Source organism: Microcebus murinus, chromosome 8, assembly GCF_040939455.1.
Source record: "Microcebus murinus isolate Inina chromosome 8, M.murinus_Inina_mat1.0, whole genome shotgun sequence".
NCBI lineage: Eukaryota > Metazoa > Chordata > Mammalia > Primates > Cheirogaleidae > Microcebus > Microcebus murinus.
The window spans coordinates 73,336,954-73,358,670 of NC_134111.1; the positions used below are offsets into that span (position 1 = coordinate 73,336,954).

The 21,717-nt window shown below is 34.0% G+C and overlaps 1 protein-coding gene across 3 annotated transcripts; it reads right to left on the reverse strand.

Annotated features, from left to right (window-relative positions):
• Nucleotides 1–21,638, reverse strand: TYW5 (tRNA-yW synthesizing protein 5). Of its 3 annotated transcripts, none has more exons than XM_012739094.3 (8): nucleotides 21,496–21,638; nucleotides 13,740–13,894; nucleotides 9,286–9,355; nucleotides 6,693–6,737; nucleotides 5,657–5,794; nucleotides 3,919–4,006; nucleotides 3,405–3,521; nucleotides 1–1,326 (listed from the first exon to the last, which is right to left on the reverse strand). In XM_012739094.3, exons 1-8 carry the CDS (start codon nucleotides 21,571–21,573, stop codon nucleotides 1,070–1,072), a joined length of 948 nt encoding a protein of 315 aa, XP_012594548.1. In that variant the 5' UTR covers nucleotides 21,574–21,638; the 3' UTR covers nucleotides 1–1,069. The 3 variants fall into 3 exon arrangements, with proteins under 3 accessions (XP_012594548.1, XP_012594550.1, XP_012594549.1); XM_012739096.3 differs by having other exon boundaries at nucleotides 21,335–21,598; XM_012739095.3 differs by having other exon boundaries at nucleotides 20,740–21,598.
• Nucleotides 21,639–21,717: the final 79 nt, after the last annotated feature.

Below are 21,717 nucleotides of genomic sequence, written 5' to 3' on the forward strand. Positions count from 1 at the left end.
TAAATTAAAACTGATTTATTTTCTAACATTCAAAAACAAAAAAAGGGGGCAGGTTTGACATTGGGTGGCAGGAAAGACCAGGATCAGATCAAACATTTGTTTTAGATAAATCATAAAACTAATAATTCAAATTGCTATCATCAAATCCAATAAGTCTCACTCCTGATTATGCATTGAAACATGTTGTGAAGTCTATACCAAAACCCATCATACTGAATCAAAGTCTACAAAGTTGTGGCCTAGGCACCTGCATGTTTAAAAAAGCTCATCAAAAGATTCTGATTCTAGAAAAAAGAAAATAAAGATGCTATGCAAATATAGTAGACATTGTTGGTTGCCCACCTTTTTTCTTTTCCTATCAGAAACCTGATTTAAAATAATTATCCATTCCCCCATATATATCTCATACTATATACCCATGTAGCCTCAAAGGAAGAAGATTCTATTCTTAGCTTCACTAGACCCAACTGCTTTGTATAGATGGACAGGTGTAAGCTGCTTTGAGCAATGAGACCCAAAAATTTGAAAGCGAATTCTGGGAAACCTTTCTCATATTAAGACGGAGGCCCTGGAATCCAGCCTGACTCTTCCACTGCATGTAAATGAGGATGCACAAGGCCCCAACTGCTACTGGCAATCATCCCATGACCACGAGGGTAGCCAGCCTTCCGATGATGCCAATGCTCTGGTTGAAAAGAGGAAAAAAACTCCCAAGGTTCTTGATGACATTACTGAATTACTGGATTGCAAACACTGAAGACCATTCTATCAGTAGATTTCATGTATCGTGATTCAATATATTTTCTTATTAAGTCATTTTAAATTGGATTTTTAGTGATTTGCAACTGAAAGCTAATGGTCCGAATATTCTTTAATCTGTAATAATCTGCATCACGTAGATATCACACATAACTCCTTCATACTTATTTAATTTGTAAATCTGAAATTGATTTTTCTTTCCTATTTTAACAACGTATATCTTTAAAAATGTACATCTTTATACTTTTCCAATATTTGAGCTAAATAAATTTTATTAAAATGTTTATATTTGTTGCATTCACTTAATTATTTACTCAAAGTTCTTGCTATAGGCTTTGTCTTGAATGTGTAAGACCATTTGCCTTGCATAGAAGTCCCTGTATTCCTCTGGTAATTCAGCTAGTGTTTTTAAGGCTCTGTCCAAAATTTGTGCAGCTCTTGATGCTGCTATAGGATCTTTGTTTCCATAGGTATCCGTTTTATCATAGCATTCAGATGGAAGGTGCTTCCAAAAGATATTCACTCCCACTCCAAACTCTTCAGAAATTACATTATGGAACCATAAAGCTGGAAAAAGTTTTTAAAAACAAGTTAAAAATAAAACCTACAGTTAAAAAAAAAACCCAAAATGTCAGTGAAATATCACGAATTGCATATAGCCAATGTAAGAAATAATTCTTGTAACCAGATCCCTTCGTTAGCACACTCTCAGCTTTTAACAGAAACATTTTAACTTTTATGAATTGCCAACAAATTTAAAGTGTCAATAGCACAACCCTTACTTTTAAAACCTTTAGAAATAGCAATTTTTCCTTTTAACTTGAAAGACATAATAAAAATATATTTGTTTTGTAGTTCTCTAATTTGGGGCTATGTTTTGTGTTGCTTGTTTACAATTCCTAAGTCAGCAACCACATACATCTAAAGTGTTTATTTTTTTATACACAGAACATTTCAATTATTTGAAGAGTATCTTTGACCTTTTCTGATTCGGTGCAGTACTTCTGTCCTCAAAGACTTCCTGTTCAAGCCGCAATTTGGTTTTCTAACTTGCTTAAATTTGCATCCATTGTAGCCTTCTGAGTTTTATATTTCTAATGTAATTATAATTGTCGTATATTTCTTTCAGCTCTTTTATAATAAGTATATAGAACTACAGCAAATATTTTGGTGGTGGATTAGGACATACCTATTAATTTTTTACTTTCACTAGAAGTTCACTTTGTTTTCAATTGAGTCTAAACATTTTCAAAATATAGGTGTTAGAGGAATACTAAAGCCACAATATTAATAACAAAGGTGGACTACAAATCACATCACAAGTGTTTAATTTTGTGAAAGGGAGAAAGGAAGATTTAAATTTTAGAAACAAACTCATTCTAAGAGTGTTCCAGCAAAAACAAAAGCTTAAAATATTTTGATTTGCAAAACTAGTTTTTAAAAATGTTTTTAATCTTAACTACACTTTCTTTTCATAATCTGTTTTTTCCTTATTCAATATAATAGGAATGAAAAGCTAACCATTCTGTTAAATTTAAATCCAAAGATGGGGCTTTTGCTTTTGTTTCAAAATATATGCAAATGTTCAGTACTTCTGGTTTTTTCCTTTTTCTTTTTTTACAGTTGTATACAGAATAACTGCATAGCCTTTAAACATGCTACCAAAATACAAAAACCAAAAATCTAAATGTAAATTCTAAAAAATGGCAATGGATTTAAAAATTAATATGCTGTTTTTTCCCAAGGACTATAAGAATAAAAAGTAAATGCATCAATTTCTTATAGATAACCAATTATATGAAGGACATTGTATCAGGCCCTTTGGGGAATACAAAAATTAACAAGACATGGTTCCTTGTTCTCAAGGAATTCATAATTTAGTCCCAAATGAAATCATCGTATTTTTAACTTTATTAATTTTTTACTTAATTCTATCACTGAAATGGGGTATTAATGATCAATAATATATTACTTTAGATATAGGAAATACAACTATATAAGTAGAATTTGTTAATATATCCCTTTATTCTTAATTATTATTTTTATACTCTTCAGGTGTTCACTTTTAAGTACTAATTGCAGATGTTAATTACATTGCTATGGTTACTAATAACATGGAAATTTTATGGACTAATGCCTATTGAACAAAAATTAAGTGACATGAACTAAAACTGCATAGAAAAATAATGTACACAAAAGATAACACAGGTGTTGAGATTATAACATTTTGATATTTAATAAAATCTTCAATCCATTTTGGCTTTGAAAAATATTTACCATTCTTTGGTAAATTATGTGACATAGTTCTAAAATATGTATATGTAAATATTTTAAAAATAAAATAATCTGTAAAACCAACTGGGTATAATCTTTCCCAGATATAGAGTGTCATACTTTATGTCATTTAATAAAATAACTGATAGCACAATATTATATTTATAGGTTACCCTTGAAAAACAAGACTTAATTTTATAAGCATTTTGCCTACTCATACGTTAAAAACACAAAGTTGTGTATAAAAATCATCTTGTATAGGACAGGATACATATAACAAATATACATTTGTATTAAAAAAATTACATAAAAGATGAGTGACATAGTGTAGATTTTATAAATAGCATATTACTGAAGTCTAGAAATCTTACCGGGAATGAATAATACATCACCAGCTTCAAGGGAACATTCATATCTTCTAGCCTTGGAAAAGAGTGGATATTTAGCCAAGTCTGGGTTATCTATATTCAGAACTTCTGATTTAGTACCTGAAAATTCCAGAAATGGTAATACAGATTGAGAAAAATTAGCATTTTAAAAAAGTAATCACAAATATAAATTTGAACTTATTCTTTTCGGCACAATTACTTACTGTACCCACACTGTGAGAAGAATTACTATTCTACTGAAATTTATGATAATTTTCAATGATTCACTCTTTAATTATGACCACTGCTACCCATATAATATTAATATAATTAAGATACTCTCAAAATGCGAGTCTATTATTAATATATACATACACAATGGAGAATACAACACATCATAATTAGGAAAAAGTCCTAAAATTTTTGATTCGTATAGAATTCTTTCTATAAGAATCAAGAGATTTCTCAAAAATACTGACTAGACTTTAGAAATATAAATTAAAAAAAAATACTATACCTGATAAATATAAATACTGGGCATCTCTAGGACTGAAGAGTACAACACGCTTTTTTCCTGTCACTTGTATTAAGAAGTTATCCATTACCTGAAGACCAATAACAACTTATGGGTAATCAGTATCAAAAATTCAAATAAGTAGAACCAATGGCATTCTGAACAGTTAACGCTACAGACTTGGCTTAGTCTACCATAAACTCTTATAGTCATAATCCAATTTAACAATAAAAACATTTGTGTTCCACATATAATTGTGTCTTAAAGACATTTCTGTAGTACAGCCTTAAAATGGGAAGGATTGGCAAATTAGGAAATGAGAAGTCAGGAAACTATTTACCCTTTTCCCACCAACTGTGAACATAGTTAAACCTATTTGAGGCTCTCCTTGGTTGATATTTATTTTACTTACTTACCTATCAAGGAACTTTATAAGGCCAACATTAGTTAACAGATTAGGAAGCACTTAGAAAAATTAGATGCTGGGAAAATACAAAGTTACTGCTGCAACTCCTAAATTCTAAATATATGTCCAACCATAATTTGGTTATAGATATCTTGATTTTCAAATTATTTCTATAGGAATATATTCTGGCAAATTTTCTTAATATATACTTATCAATGGGGCAATCTTAACTTTTCCTGTGTATGCAAGGATATACTTTCTTGGTACAGACTATGAAAAATGTTAAAGGCACTGCCACATAATTCTCAGCAAAGTAATTAAGATAGACACTAGCCAAGTTATGTTTGTGATTATTTACATATCACTTCTACCTAAGCATTTTTCCCTTTAGCACTAATCCTTATGTAAACTTTAACTATCTAATTACAACTAGTGTTCCTCTGACTTATTAAGAAAAGCTTTATGTATTATATATACTCTTTTACAACTCAAGGTAAAAGGGATACTACTTAAAATTTAAAACATAGTCATAGAATAGAGTTAAAAATATATTTGAGTTACTGTGTCATTTTCTCACCATGTCATTCATGTAAAACCTTAAAAAAAATGCTAAGATTTCATGTCTATCTCATTTAATTACAGATTCACTGACTATGCTTTAATCCTCCCAAGAGGTCCTCAACTGAATTTTAAATACATGTATAAAAGATAATAGTTTGATTTAGAACTTAAATTTTTTTTTAATCTTTGGAAACTTATTAGGCATTACTTTAGCTTCCTAAGTTTCTCTACCTTCCAATACCAAATTATACACAATACTAGTATTTTAAAATGTTTTAAAAATGCTCATCTATGTACATATATTTAAGTATATGTAATTATAACAGCATACCTCAGAGGGAAGAAGTTTATCTTAAAAAGCAAGTTATAAAAACCCTGAAAATTATTACACCATAGAATAATCAAGATCAATATTCTACACATCTTGCTGTCCTACCAATACAATAGACATAAGACATCCCCCCCCGTATCTGGTGGCCATTTTTCACATGCGAAAAAAACTTCAAAAAATTTAGTGTATGTATGATGAATCAAGAACAAGACCACAGAGAAATACAAATATGACAAACTATTAATAACTAGGCTATACCATTAGGTAAATAATTCACTCTCTTATCATTACTTTGCAAAGCACCTATTTTCAAAATTCATGTTTCAGTAAATTGCATAGTAAAGATCTTTAGGGTAGCCTACAGAAAGTTAAAATCATGAATATTAAATCTATAAATGCTAAAGATCTACTCTAGCTTCAGATTTCTCATTTATGTAGCATACATCATAGTGAGTCCAAAGTTGTAATCCTGGTGAACTAATTCGAAAAACACTGGAAAAGAACTGCTCCTCTTTAAAGAATTTTGGAAACTTAATATCTCCTTCCAGCAAAGGAAACTGTTTTCTGATATCTGCAACATCCTGCATGATAGAAACATAAAAATAAAAAATTAGATTAAAAATGTCAGGAAATAATTTTAATAATAAATACAATATTGCCAAAAATGTTTATTTTACCTAATTAGGCCGCCAACAGACCCCAGGATATTAAGGAGGAATGGGGAAAAACTTTGTTCACTGCTTTAAAATACCATGATGTGATCATCTCCCAACACATGATTTTTCAAATAAAGGAAAAATGGACTGTGTAACAAGAGTACAGACTCAACAATATCGCTACCATTAATCTCAATATGCTTCATCAACAGAAAGATTCCTACTTTAAGCAAGAATTATACAATTGACATCTACTCTAATATTGAGTATTATAAATTCTAATATTGAGTATTATAAATATTGAGTATTATAAATACTAGCCATCGACTATATAAAATCTGTGAGTACAACTGATGGAAGGGAGTAAAAGAGAGGGTAAATAACTAAATGGTAACATAAATGGAAAAAAATATAACCTTATTTGATCATGTTAGGGATCACTCCTTAACACTGTAGCCATATTAATCCGACTGAATACACATCAAAGCTTAATGAATTATTCAGGATTTTTATAATTATTTTGGATTCAAATTTTATTAGCTGAATGGTCGCCTATAAAATACGTACTAGAAGGGATTTCTTATTGTGTAGAGATTAGATGATTTTAAACACTAAAATTCTATGGGCCTATTTGAACACTAAGTAATTATCTTTTAATAATCTTACTTCTTATTTAGGGGCACAAATCATTGAGAAAAGAATGGAAAAGGACAAAACAGGTTATATGTCAGGCAGTAAGTATAAAAATTATAGTGCCAGTTAACAGATATATTAATACATCCACATAGGTTTTAAGTAATTGCTTTACATTCAGAATTCTTACCTTTCTAGGGTCTTCTCCAAGTGACCGTAAGTAGTATTTCTCATCCTTAAACATCCCAAAGAAAAATGTCAGCATTCATTTAAAAATATTAGGATATGTATAACTATTATGTATCTATAATAATTAAAAATAAAAAATTAAGAAAAGAGAACTATAAAAAAACAAGAAAACACTTAACTTCAAAAATATTAGAAAGTAAAGAAGGAAAGAAACAAGTCTTAAAATGTGACCCAGTTAAGTAGCTTTCTAAAAAGTTCAATTATTTTCCCCTTCCTACTAATGCTCTCTGGTGGCCATATGAAGCAATGGCTTTATATATTGCTCATAATAACTGGATCCACAAAACATTAAGTAAAATAAATTCTAAGGTAATACACACATACCATATCTAAAGTCCCAATGGTTAATTTAGACTTTGTACTCCAAATTTAGACTCTTTTAAGTGTCTTTTTTTGTTGTTGTTTGTTTGCTTTGAAGAAAGTGATTTAAAATAGTGTTATAACACTTAATGAAAGAATTCCCATTTATATAGCATATATAATCTCAAAGTATTGTTGAGGGCCAAGAACTTCTCAATGGAATACAAATGTAATAACAGATAAACAAGATGTCTTATACTTTTAATAACAGACTTTTTAAAATCTGGAACATTGTATTTTATCAAGCTAAGTCTATCTCTGATTATATGAATTCTCAAGTCAGATGCTTAAGATTCAGCTCATGTATAATACATTTATAATTAGAATTATATCACTTCATAATAGTAAACTTAAATTGATACTTTGCAAAATTATCATTTATACCTAAATAAGGAACTTTTTGAATTATGAAACATTCACTATTGCCTCAATTTCCTATGAGAATTAGAGAACTCAGATATATTGAGTCAAGCACATAGGCAATCTAACTCAAGAATTCTGCCTTTTTTTAAAGTAACATTGACCATTATAACACAAACTTCAAAAGATTATCGTATTTACCTTAAGACATAAATCTATGCTCAAGAATTTAACTGAGCTCTCAGAGTCATTGTTTCTATATTTTTCGCTAGTGCCACATCAGATAGATTCTATAAATTCTATAAATATATTTATTGGCTAAATAAGTTTCAAGGTATATTCTTTAAAATTCTAAGAGTTTTCTACCAGTTCTTATGTTTCAGGATTTAAGAAATTCATGTGACAGACATAGAGATGAACTGCTCAGAATCCCCTTCAAGAGAGAATTCACTGCTTAGTTGCAAGGAGTATGGTTAACTTAGACCTGTCAGCTGGTAATGTCTTTAGGTCCACCTTAGCATTTCAAGAACTGAAGTCACACTTTCATTGGGGTAGCCCCAACCAATGACTAAGTAAGATGGCAAAAGGCCTAGACATTGCCACCCATTTTGCTCAGAGTTCCCTACTGAGCTGGCAGATATTGCATTTGATGCCTTTCTTCTACCCAATCCTGCTTCCTCCCCTTTCCTTTTACAGGTATTACTCCCTAATAAACCTTTTATACTCCTAATTCCATCTCAGTATCTGCTTCCTGGATGACTGAACTGACAGTTCATGTTCATCTTATTTACATACTTTTCATAATTTTTAGACTTTAATCCTTTACTTTGTCTCTATTTCTTTTACTTCACATTTCATGGCTATTTAAATCTGTGCCACTCATTACCCTTAGGAAAAGTACCAAAGGGCAATTGAATATACATGTTCAAAGCATGGCTATAAAGTTAAAAAACAGCTCTCAGGTACAGCTAATGGAATCAATTTTAAAAGACATTCAGGTTATCCTACAGAATCACAGACCTCTAGAGTTTATAGGGATCTTGGTGGTAATGTAGTATAACCATTACCTGATAAGAGAACTGTGAAAATGTAACACCTTTTAGAACCAAACTGACTAGCCCAGCTGGCTCAAATGCTGACAACAGCTTTATTCAAGGCTTAAAAAGCAGTTTATTTTTAAAATGTGCTTTTGTGATAACAGTGAATTTTTAAAAATGTATTTATATATAAGCCTCAATGTCTTATCTCAAGGTATTTAAATTGAATTATTTAAAGCTGGACTATAATATAAATAACTAGAATTCTTCTGCATTTAGTCCTGAACAAATGTTACAGCAAATGCACACAATTGCAATCATATTGATAATATATTTTATTATATAATTATCAACAATATAATATGAAAAGTCTAATAGTCAATAAGATATGAAAATAAAATTTTTCATTAGCATTTAAACTTGCCATATCAAACCAAAGCATTTTCAAAGGAAGCAGCATTAATAGCTAACATTTAATGAGTAGCTTCTATGTGTTACACATACTGCTAAGTACTTCACAGATTTTATTTACTTAATCCTCACAAAAACCTTATGAAATAGGTACTGTTATTATCTGCATGTTAAAGATGAGTATACTGAGGCACAGAAAAGTAATTTGGCCAAGGTTTGAGAGCTAATGAATAGCAGAGCTACAGTCTATGGTACATCGAACCAAATCAGAAAAGACTATACTTGTGTATCTAATTTTTTAAATAAGAAAATCCATTTAGTATACAGATATTAATGCTTTCTTAAAAATATCTTAAAAGCAATTACCTCAGAAATAAAGAATTCTTTATGCTTTTCTTCAGCTGCTCTCTGAACTAACTCGTCAAAAGGTAAAGTTCTAAAATAAAAAAGAATCCTTGGAATTAATAATAGATCAACTAGTAATAATGTAATCACTATACATAAGGGCGTGTTGGAGCTGGATATAATTTTCTGTTTTACAGTATTTATAATTTTTATTATAACCTATTATGTGGAATTCTACATTTTCAAAATTCATTTAGTGGCATGTTTATTTGAGCTAAATTGTTTGAATTTTTGGAATTAAATATTCTTAAATCTATGGAACAGATGGATCCTTTTCATAGGTCAATATCTTTCTATTTTAACTTACTGACAGAAAAATGTTTCTATGGTATCTGATTACCTTTGGAAATATACAAACTTTCAGGTTCTGACTGCTACCTGTTTTCAAGTATCATAACAAAACAAATCTTTTTTTTTTTTTGAGACAGAGTCTCGCTTTGTTGCCCAGGCTAGAGTGAGTGCCATGGTGTCAGCCTAGCTCACAGCAACCTCAAACTCCTGGGCTCAAGCAATCCTGCTGCCTCAGCCCCCCAAGTAGCTGGGACTACAGGCATGTGCCACCATGCCTGGCTAATTTTTTCTATATATATTAGTTGGCCAATTAATTTCTTTCTATTTATAGTAGAGACGGGGTCTCGCTCTTGCTCAGGCTGGTTTCAAACTCCCGACCTAGAGCAATCCGCCAGCCTTGGCCTCCCAGAGAGCTAGGATTACAGGCGTGAGCCACCGCGCCTGGCCAACAAAACAAATCTTGTGATAAGTAGGGCAAATCACTAGTGCTATTTTGGAAGAGAGAGTAGGCAAATGGTCCAATGAAAATAAAGCTCCCACTCCACCCCACCATCTTCCTGCCTTTTGGCACTATCACAGACCACAGAAGGCAGTAACACTGCTCTCAGCCTCCTGTGCCACCCTCTGTCACTTTAAGGCTTCTGAAGAATAGCTCAAAGAGAATTCCAGTGAAGTGATCAATTTTTATTCTTCAAAATCTCTGCCTCTTCCATCCTGGTGAGCATGGCAAACACTGTAGAAGCAAAGTTTGTTCCTTTTACATCACACTCTTGAGGCTAGAAGGCTATCTTTGTCTCTGGGTCCTAACCTATCCCTTCAACTTTCTAGAATCAAAAGTATTGCCTTGTACCTGAAGATGATACTCTATCTGTAACAAGTCACTTAAGTCATCAAAAGCCTCTCCTCTGCTCCCCCACTGCACTCTGGCCTCCATCTGATTAACAGTTACAATCTTTTCAGGCTTACTACCAATATCTTCCCTCTTGAAATCTGTACTAAAGAGGTGGAGAAAAAGGGTTAGCAAAACGTTTTCTCCTTCTCTATGAGAAAATGACCTTGGGCTGACTTACTTTCTCCTAGCACTGTTTTCCTAGAAACATAATAGGTAAAGATAAAGGTGGAATGTCAGTTGTGTTATCAGGCAACTATGTTTATTGTAAAAATGACTCTTGATTAGTAAACTATGTCCACACTAGAAGGCCAGTGAGTAGACTATAGATACTTGTGAGGAAGCAGATTTGACTTTCCTGTGTGTAGTGTAATTCTCATAACTGAGTATGTCCCCTGGAGGAACCTAGAAGCTAAGTTTATGAAGGATTTCAAGCTACTGGTTTCTGTGGACCATGTGGCTTACTGTCTCCACACTCTTGTTCCCATATAACTAAGCTGAGTCAAAAAATGGACCCAGGATTCATGTAGACTCCACTGATAGTATCCTGGTAAAATGCTGTTTCCTGCCTTGTATCCTTCTGCAAAGCTAAGTGAATCTGATGCCAGTTTATGGACTAGTGGGTCCTGAGAACATGAATGTCAACCTGAACTTGAGGCCACTGCTGGAAATTATGTAAAGTGAACACTGCAGGAGAAAAAAGGAGTCTACCTTCTACACAGACCGATGCAGAGTACTTATCTCCTGCTATGAACAGTTTCTGACCAATTATATGAACTAATCTATTTGGCAACCTCCTACTCAATGTTTTTCATCTCTGACTTCACCATATACCCTTCATTCCTACCAAAACATTTTTGAAGAATTTGGGTCAGTGGGGAGGCTTATCTGCTCCATAGCTACCTCTGTAATTGGTATGGGTGCCCAGGCTTAGCTTTCTTACTAGGAAGAAAACAGAATGTTTCAAAACTTTTATAAAAGTAGGGCAGAACAGTGACCCTGAAAGAACAGACAGAGTAGCTCAGTTTAGAGACACAGAACTGGAGTGTCACCAGCAACCTTTTCCCTTAGGTAGTTGTACTTGTCATAGCCTCTGCTAAGCCTAGAGGTGGGTAAATGAGGTCTGTTCTTGGCCTTGAGGTTTTGCATGTTTCAGAAAGAAGGGCATCTGCTATTAAAGTGCCGTATGTCTGGACTGGCTTACAGACCAGAAAGGGAGAGAGTATCAAGGAGGGCTTAATCATGGGCTTGGTGGAGTCAGGCAAATTTGACTACATATCCTGGGTTCCATCGTTTTAAGCTATATGATCTTGGATAAGTTACTTAATATTTTTAAACTTCTGTTTTCTCATCTGTAAAATTATTATAAAAAATCTCTCTCAGATTTTTCTGACATTTAAATGAGCAATATAACCTAGAATGCTTGGCACAGTACCTGATATATAGTTATTAGTACTCAGCAAAGAACAGATGGTGGGGTTAAAAAGAATGATAATGTACCCCTTAGAAGCATGCAAGCAGTCATCAATATTAAAAAGTGTTCACTGTCCTGTTCCCCATTTTGGAAATGCTGCTTTATAAAATCAAGATCAGGACTGATGAAAGTATAATAAACAATAAGAGTAAGATGATGCCAAGAATTACGTGATATTATAGATACAGCAAAGTTTACATAAGATTCAGAGTATCTTTTTTGTTGTTGTTAAATCTATGATCAGAATACCAACAATATCCTTTCATCACACAAGGTTCTCTTGTCCAGACTATCCTGACTCTGAAAGGAACAATGAAAGCTACCAAGAAGAAAAAAGTAAAAGTTAATACTTGTTAATGTATCAATCTTCCAATGTTTGAAAAAGCAGAAAAGCAACCCAAACTGAAGTGATAATCATATATGTATGTGTAGGATTTCTTACTTTCTAGTCTCTCTTTGGCCTGGATGCTTCCCTTCTTTCCTGCTGCCTGGTAAATGCTAAAAATGACTAAACCTATTTTTTTCTTGCACTAAAAAAATAATCTTGCAACTTTTTAGTAGCTCTAGTGAAAGGCTTGGCGGAAGCTAGGATAGGAACTATTACATAATGTATGTGCTTCAAAAACAAGTTTTGAAAAGTTTAAAAAACAAAACATCAAGGCAATTCAAGATGAAGTTTCAATACCCATTTGTTATGGCATTGGACTCTCTGGAAAATAAACATCATTAACTGCATGCTGAAAAACACTCATCAGTCCAGCTACTTCCTTCTACTTTCTTAACTTAATAAAAAATGAAAAGTTCTTACACTTGACAAAACTTATGGCAATTAAATTCAATTCATGGCCTATTAATAACCAAAACTATAATGGTGAGCATACAAAGGATCAAAAACTGAGAAATGGTTTGGCAGCTGCTACACAAGCCTGGAAAACTCTAATGAGAAAGGAATGACCACTGACATTAGAAGCTCTGTTTAACTCATCTCCAAACTGAAGTCTTTTGTGAACTACATGGTTTTTCAACAGACTGAATTTGCTGGGAACTACACATGCTCAACATTTGAAGGTTGTTGGTTTTTTTAATTTAACATTTTTATATGAAACTAATGGGAATAAATAGCATATGATATTTGTAAGATGACAGCACTTAAAGCTTTCAACTTTGGACAATTAGTTTTTGACTATCTCTTACTTACTTTTAAGAGATTCCCTAGCATAAAATGACAAATATGAGAGAAATTAAAGATATTAAAGACTATTTTATCAAAAGAAAAAATTAAGTATGATTTTCTAAAGTTAATCCAAGTTGATGAAGGATTTTACCAACGTAGCTTGTCCTGTATTTCTGGAGAGGACAGAAAAACAAAACGAGCTTTTAGAATTTCCTACTCTAGATAACTGTTACTAATGTGGTAGGATCAATCAATTAATTAAGCATTGAGTAAATATAGCACACCCAACTTTACATGTAATCTAACTCTAGTTATAGAAATATTCTCTTCCTTTCATGATTCCAGAAGGTATTGGATATATACCCTACTTAAAAAATTGTCTTTGGAAATGTCTTTGTATAATTATATAAACTCAGAATTCTTGTCTTTTAAAAGCCACTCTTTAAAAATCAGTAAGCTATTCTGTGATTACATCAAACCAGCCAAAAGATGAGATGCCATATGGTCTTTGTATAATACTGCAAAAATATTTTAAAAGTTTTTAAAAAGTTATTTGTATTCCCAGAATAAACCTCAGAAGAAAATACCTATATACAAAGTTCTTACTAATGAAGTCCATCTGTGCAACTGCAGCAACATGAATCTTTACTTCTTTCTTTCCTCCAACTTGGCTTAGGTAATCCACTGTCCACTTGCTTGTACATGCCCCCAAATCAATCCCTTCCAACACGAGAGGTTTTCTCTGTAAGTGGGGAAAAAAATACAACAAAATTCAGGAGAGCCAACAATATATCAGGAGCTGTATTTGGCAATAGAGGGGCAAAACCAAATAAGATTTAATTCTTGATCCCAAGATGCTCGAACTCAAAGCTTTTGACAATTCTTGGTGTCACTAAAACAAGAAAAGGACCCATTTAATATACCTATAATAAAATTTTAACATTAGGAAGACAAAACAGCAATACCATCAATAGATAAGAGGGGAAATCTGGATATTAAAGTATTTTCATGTTATTTATGAAAAAATGATTAAAATTATACTTTACATTTAAACATTTTGGTAACTTTCTAATACCATTTCAAACTTATAAAAAAGTTGTAACATTACTGATAATTCCACATACCCTTTACTCTGGTTCACTATTTGCCTTTTCACATTTTCCTCACTTGCTCTTTTGCTCTTACTCTCAAGAGAGGGAAATTTTATGAAACATAATTTTTTCTGAACCATTTCAAAGTTAAATTGCTGACATCATGGCCCTTCATCTCTAAAAACTTGAGTATATTTCCTGAGAACAAGGACATTCTCTTATACAACCACAGAATTATCAAAATTATACTTAACACTCACAAAATGTTATCTATCCACAGTCCGTATTTGTTTCACTAATTGTTCCGATAATTTCCTTTAGAATTATTTTTCTCCTGGCTCAGAATGCAATCTGAGATGACACATTGCATTCAGTTGCCATGTCTCTTAATCTGGAAGTTCCTCAACCTTTCTTTGTCTTCCATAACCTTGACATTTTTGAAAAATACAGGCCAGTTATTTTGTACAATGCCTCTCAATTTGGGTTTATATGAAGTTTCTTCATAATTAGATTCAAGTTATACATTTTTGGGAAGGAATGTGCCATAGAAGGAATGTTGTGGTCTTCTCAGAGTACCACATCAGGTGGCACATGATACTTTGCCCTGGTATTGATATTGTTAACTTAGATCAACTGGTAATTCCTGTCTAAATCAAGTAATGCAACGATGAATGCAAAAAAATGGTGAATTTTTTAAACTCCATCATTTCTTCTTCATTTATCAGTTGACATTCTAACGTCAAAGTCAGCTCTAACTTCTGCATTTATTTATTGAGTAAAAATCTATTGAAATAATTTTGATGCTCAGATTATCTCAGATTTGATCAGCAGGACCCCTTCAAGCTGGTTCTTGTGACTTTTTAACCTGAGCACTTCCTTACCCTATGGCAAAATAACACAATCCGCCATCCTTTTGTACTTTCTCTGCTCCAGCTCTGCAATTAGTCATTTCTTCAAGTAGCTCCGGTTTCTTTTAGTGGGGAATATTTAATGGGGTGTCAACACTTCTACCTTCTCAGTGGACAGGGCTATGAAATACATGAGGGTGTGTATATATCTCACAAATATACATACACACAAATATACACACACATGTATGTATGTACGTACATACATACATATATACCCCTTATATGCATATACCTACATCTATTTATCTTTCTCTCTATATATGTACATATACATGCCATACACATACCACTTATGGATGTATATATAAACCATGCATACTTCAAGGTTCATCCTAGTCTTTATTGTATTTGTACCATATATATAAGTCCCTTCTCCAACAGTGAGAAAGCTAGTCCCCATCAACCTCAATGTTTAATCATTTGCAAAATCACAAAATTCACAGAAAGTAAAGAATTCACAGAATTCACTTTCACAATTGCTAAATCATACCACTGTAAAAACAAGTCTACAATAGGCCCTCACATGTTTCATAATACAGATGAGGAAAAAAAATCCATTCCTGGCTGGGGGCCCCTGTCTCTGTACAGAGTTTCCATGTTCTCCCCATGTCTGCATGGGTTTTCTCTAGGTACTCATTTCCTTCTACACCCCAAAGATGTGCACATTAGGTGAACTGGCATATCTAAGCGATCCCATTATGAGTATGGGTCTGTTGAGGATGGCGTCCTGTCTCGGGTTGGTAAATGTGAGGGGTCGAGACATTGCATACCTGCAAGGCCCACACCCCCAGTAAAGCCAAAACTAACATCCAGCTTCTAAAAACTGTTGCTTGCTTGCCATAAAAACCGTTGCTTGCTTGCTTGTTTGCGCCAACTTTACATTGTTCAAACCCCTATATAGTGGGGCTACCAGCCAACCAATCATGTTAAAGGTCAATACATGATCCACGCGTGATCAGCCACTGCATAGCATATGCACCATAGGGATAAAAAACACGCTACAACCCCAGTCGGGGTCCTTGCCTATAAGAGTGGCCACTGCGTTGGTGCTCTAGGGCTTGGACCCTGGCTAGCCAAAAAATAAACCTCCTCTTATACAATTACATCCTCAATGTCTCTGCTTTTCTGTCCAGTGAGGCTATAAAAGGTCGGTCCCTAATGGTAATCTCTTTGCACTGCACTGCTGGGATAAGCCACCTGTTCAGGGGCACCTGTGACCCTGAACTAGAACAAGTGGGCTAGAAAATGAAGGAATGAATACAAAGTATTGTAAAATAAAAATCCATAAAGCATATGAGAATCCTATAAATGCATGATGATAAATGATGTATGAAAGCGCTCAGTGAATCCACTACATTGGTTATAGTTTGTTTTTGAACTTCCCGGTGGTAGGAGAGGCTCGTTATAATTTTCACTTTGCCTGGCTCACACTTGTAATCCTAGCACTCTGGGAGGCTGAGGTAGGAGGATCACTTGAGCCCAGGAGTTTGAGGCTGCAGTGAGCTATGATGATACCACTGTACTCTAACCAGGGCAACAGAGTGAGAATCTGTCTCAAATAAAAGGAAGAAAAAAAGCATTTTCACTTGGCAAACATTTATTCCTTGATTTACTATAACTGCCATCACTCACTGATTCATCAAAATTTGGGTAATTATCTTAACTGTTTTTATTAATCTTTCTTAAATGTTATGTATAGCTCACATATATTTCAATGTTTAATATTAGAAGTGTTTTGGTCTTCATTTAGAAGTTTGGTGATATTTTTGTGACCAGAAATATGCCACTGGACTCTTGTTTCTATCAATTAACCTATGGTAAAATTGGTTTCATTATACACCATCATTTCCCTTAAAGTCACAGCTTCCCAGAACATACTGATAATGTTAAGTGAGGAAAGTGAGGATGTAGTGTATTAGGTTATTAAGTATGAAATGTCCACTTTCCTTAGGTACTAAGGAAATTTTTTTGACAGTTGTTATCTCTGACATTTCATTTTGACACATATTGTTTTATTTCTATTGTGAAGGTACATCCTTAGTCTTTCAAAAGCACGTTTCGGTTTGTGATTATCTTTCAAACTTTTCTTAGGGCAATTTTTGTGAAACCATGGATAAGTTTAAAATTTGTGTTATTTTCAAATATAAGTTCCCTTGTGTAACCAATGCACCAAAGGCAACTCAAAATATCAATAAAGTGTTTGGGAAGGATGTGGCTAATGAACACATAGTACATCAATGGTTCCAGAGGTAACATTCTGGTGATTTTAATCTTGAAAATGAGCCACGTGGGCAACCCAAGACCAAGGTGGAGAATGATGAGCTGAAAGCTATAATGGAAGTGAATCTATCTCAACCTATGCCTGAATTAGCAGCACAGTTTGATGTTACTATTCCAACAAAATTGGACCACTCGAAACAAATGGGCAAGGTAAAGAACCTGGATAGATGGGTTCCACATGAATTAAACGAGTGTCAGCAGAGTTCATCTGGAAGCTTACCTTTCTTTGCTGTCATGACATAAAGGAGAACCATTTCTACACCATATTGTGACGTGTGATGAAAATGGATTCTTTTTGACAATCACAATGTTGGACACAATGGTTGGATAAAGATGAAATGTCGAAACACAGTCCAAAACCAAATATTCATCAAAAAAAGCTAATGGTATCTGTTTGGTGTCTAGCACTGGTATTAATGACTACAGCTTCATGAAAATTGGTCAGTTGATTACAGGGGATGTCTACTGCAACCAAGTGGACAAAATGATGAGGATGCTTGCAATTAAGCAGCCAAGATTAGTCAATAGAGACAGGCCAATCCTCTTGTAAGACAACGCTTGACCACATGTCGCACAACCAATGCTGCTTAAGCTACAGCAGTTAGACTTGGAAACTCTCTGTCATCCACTGTATTCGCCAGAACTTGCACCAACTGACTACCACTTCTTCCAGGCTTTGTATCACTTCTTGCAAGGAAAAACATTCAATTCTCAACAAGCTGTGGAAAACACTTTTCACGATTTCATTGTCACTCATTCTCCAGGCTTCTATGCAGTTGGCATAAGCAAGCTACCACTAAGATAGCAAAACTGTGTTGATAGTTAAGGTGCCCACTTTGATTACTTGTACTGCTTCTTGTTTGAGATATAATAAACTACATTTTTGATTCAAAATTGGACATTTCATATTTAATGACCAAATATAATTCAGTTTATTTTCAGTTGTTCTTGTCTTTAGACTGAGGACATATAATCAAAGTACTGAGTTCAAAAAAAGTGACTTGGGTGACTTCTTCCCCCAACTCCCCTTAGATAGGTTCATTTGTTATTTTTTATATTCTATATTAGGATTTTGTTTATTTTCAAATCATTCCTTCTTTGATTTTATTATTATTACTTTAGAATGTACAACATTAATGTGATCCCCCAATTCAAAGCTATACAAAAAAGTCACCCCATCCATATTCTTTCACCTTATACTCACACATCCTCTACAGATAACCAATCTCTTTAATTTCTGGCTTATCACTCCTGTATTTTCTTTTTGCAAAGTGACCAAAAATAAATATTTCCTCATTTCTCCCTTTTTAAAAAAATAAATAGTAGCTTACTAAATATTTGCTTTTGTAATTTGCTTTTTTTAAAATTTAAAAGTACATCCTAGAAATCACTACTATCAGTTAAGATATCTCCTTTGTTCTTTTTTAAAGCTTAGTACACCACAGTATAAATGGGCAACAAATTACTCTCCTCTGTATAGGCATTTAGGTTATTTCCAATAATTCGCAAGTACAATAACACTATATAAATGTCTTTATATCTTTGGAGGTATATCTTTAGAATAAATTCCTAAATGAAGAATTGTTCGGTTATAAAGTAAACATATATAGTTCAATATGCCAAAGAGTTTACTACTTAGTATAAAGTGTGAGAGTGTCAGTTTCTCTACAGTCTCAGCAAAAGTGCATTATCAAAGATTTTAAAATTTTTGCCAAGATACTAAGAAGTGGTATCTCAGTGTAGCTTTAATTTCTCTTATGAGTAAAGCTGAATATCTTTTCATATATTTAAAGACAATTTTAATAGTGTTTTTTGGTTGTTTGCTCATTTATCTGTCAGATTGTTGCCTCTCCTCCCCCCTTTTAAAAGTTCTTTACATATAAGGGCTTTTACTGGCCTTTATATGACATATATGTTGCAAATGTTTTTTTCCCAGTTTGTATTTGTCTTTCAACTTTGCTTATAGCATTTCTGTCATTCAAATTTTTATGTGATCAAATTCTAATTTTTTATTACACTTGAATTTGGAGTCACAGAGAGGCTTTCCATAGACCTAGATTATAGAGGAATTTACCCATATTTTCTTCTAGTACTTGTATAGCTTCATTTCTTTACATTTTTCTGATCCACCTGGAGTTTATTCTTATGTATAGTGTGAGACATAATCTAATTTTATCATTTTCTAAATGACTATCCTATTGCCCCAGCACAATTAGGGCAGTGAAACTACTCTGTATGATACCAAAATGGTGGATACACTTCATAACAAATTTGCCTAAACCCATAGAACATACAATACCAAGAATGTACCCCAATATAAACTATGGACTTTGGGGTGAAAATGATGTCTCAATGTAGGTCCATCAATTATAACAAATGTACCGCTCTGGTGGGGGATGTTAATAATGGAGGAGGCGACACATGTGAAGGGACAGGAAGTATACGAGAAATTGCTGTACCTTTTGCTCAATTTGCTGGGAACCTCCAACTGCTCTAAAAAATAAAGTCTATTTTTTACCTAAAAGATGTATCAAAAAAAAGTCAATTTTGCCCCAATGATTTTTGAAATGTCATGTTCATTACATGCTAAATTTCCATGAGTGGAAATTTATATATATATAAATTATATATTATATATCTCCACATATATATATGGAGAGAGAGAGAGAGATGATTAATTTCTGGACTTTCAATTCTATTTCTCTGGTCTTGCCTATTCATGCACCTGTACCATATACAGTGTTAATTATGGAGTTATTTAGAACTGTGTCCCCTCATACTTTTCTCTTTAGTATTTCCAAGTAGAAAGATCTTTTTTCCAATATTGTTATTAATTTCTAGTTTTACCTTACTAGTTTTACTTCTCTTTACAGAGGTTGTAATTTTCTACAATATAAAACTTAGTAATGCTTTGTGACTTATGTCTTGTTTGCTTGTTTGTAAAGATTAGATTACATAATACCTTTATGCTTTATGAAGCATACCTTTATGCTTTATGAAGCATTTCCACATATATCAATCTTCATAACACTGGCCTGAAGGCATCCTATGACCAACACATCCTGAGATGGAGGTTTGGGGTAGGGAGAGCAAGAACAATCCATTTAGTACTAGTCCCCAAACGATATGAAAATTTGAATCCTCTCTCGTAGGTTACGGTTACAAACTACCAAGACAAAAAACTTCAGCCCTGAATTTTGTAGTACTCAAGAACTGTAGTTCTATGACCACTCCTGTAGATGTGAGTATAATATCAGGTAAGAAAATTGCTGGGGTTTTTTTTCCCCTACCATAAACAGACTTACTGTAATCATGTAGATTTTTTTTCCTTTAAATACCTGCTGGGCTTCTTATTCTGTTTTTCTTAAGTCTGGACTCCCTTGCAAAGCACTGCAAGTAAAATCACTTTTTGTTCCATTAATATTTCCCTGTGAGTTTTCTTTTAAAGAAGTAAAGATCAAATTACACATATAAAGGATCTCAATGTCCGAACTAGAATCCACGTTAGTTAAAATCCAAAACTGGCAGGTTTCTCGGGGGAATGCCATTGCTTTCCCTATTGGCTCTGTGGAGTGAAAAGTTGCGCCAGCAAATCCATTAACTTGGAGTAGACTGACAGGCGCAGTTCGCACCACCAGAGGGAGGCCGCGAATCATGCACTAAACTTTACGAGACCAGGCAGAAGACAGGGAGGCAGGACGAATGGGGGAAAAAAGGCTTCCAATGCCATCATAACGGCAGAAGTCTTAATAGAGAGCTCTCTGCAAGGCCGCTCTTCACAGCGAATAAAGAGCGTAGGCAAAATGCCACTCGCACTCAGCTCTCCACCGTCATCTTGCTCCCCGGAAAACCTGTGGCTGTTTTCTCCGGAAATTTTAATAGATGAACCAGTCGACATACCCCATACGCCCTCTCTCTAGGCCAAACGGCCAGTCATCTTCTGCTGCCTGCTGCCTCTTCCCCACACCCTGGGTCTCAAAAAAGCCAGTTTGGAGCCGTCCGAGTGGCAGAGATGGGTCTCCCCTAGCTTCCTCCGGTTCGGCCCCGCGCTAGGGCCTCACCTGTGGGTAGAGATGCTGCATGAACTGCTCCCGTGAAACGCCCTCGAGCCGGGGTACTAGCAGGCGCTGCCCAGCCATGTCTGCTCACGCCCGCCCTCTGCCAGGCCTTGTGAAATCCGGTTCCAGAGTGCTCGTCAGCGCGCGATCCGCCCGGAAACACGACCGGAAGAGAAAAGATCCGTGAGTCCTCCGACTCCAGAGTGGCTGGTTCCGAGGGCGTGG

What these genes read in the sequence shown, in the direction of transcription:
- TYW5 (XM_012739094.3), bottom strand. Translation starts at nt 21,573, where the DNA reads ATGGCTGGGCAGCGCCTGCTAGTACCCCGGCTCGAGGGCGTTTCACGG. An exon ending in AAGAATTCTTTATTTCTGAG is followed by an intron (nt 6,738 to 9,285) that starts GTAATTGCTTTT and finishes GGGATGTTTAAG; the next exon opens with GATGAGAAATACTACTTACG. An exon ending in TGATGTATTATTCATTCCCG is followed by an intron (nt 1,327 to 3,404) that starts GTAAGATTTCTA and finishes AACTTTTTCCAG; the next exon opens with CTTTATGGTTCCATAATGTA.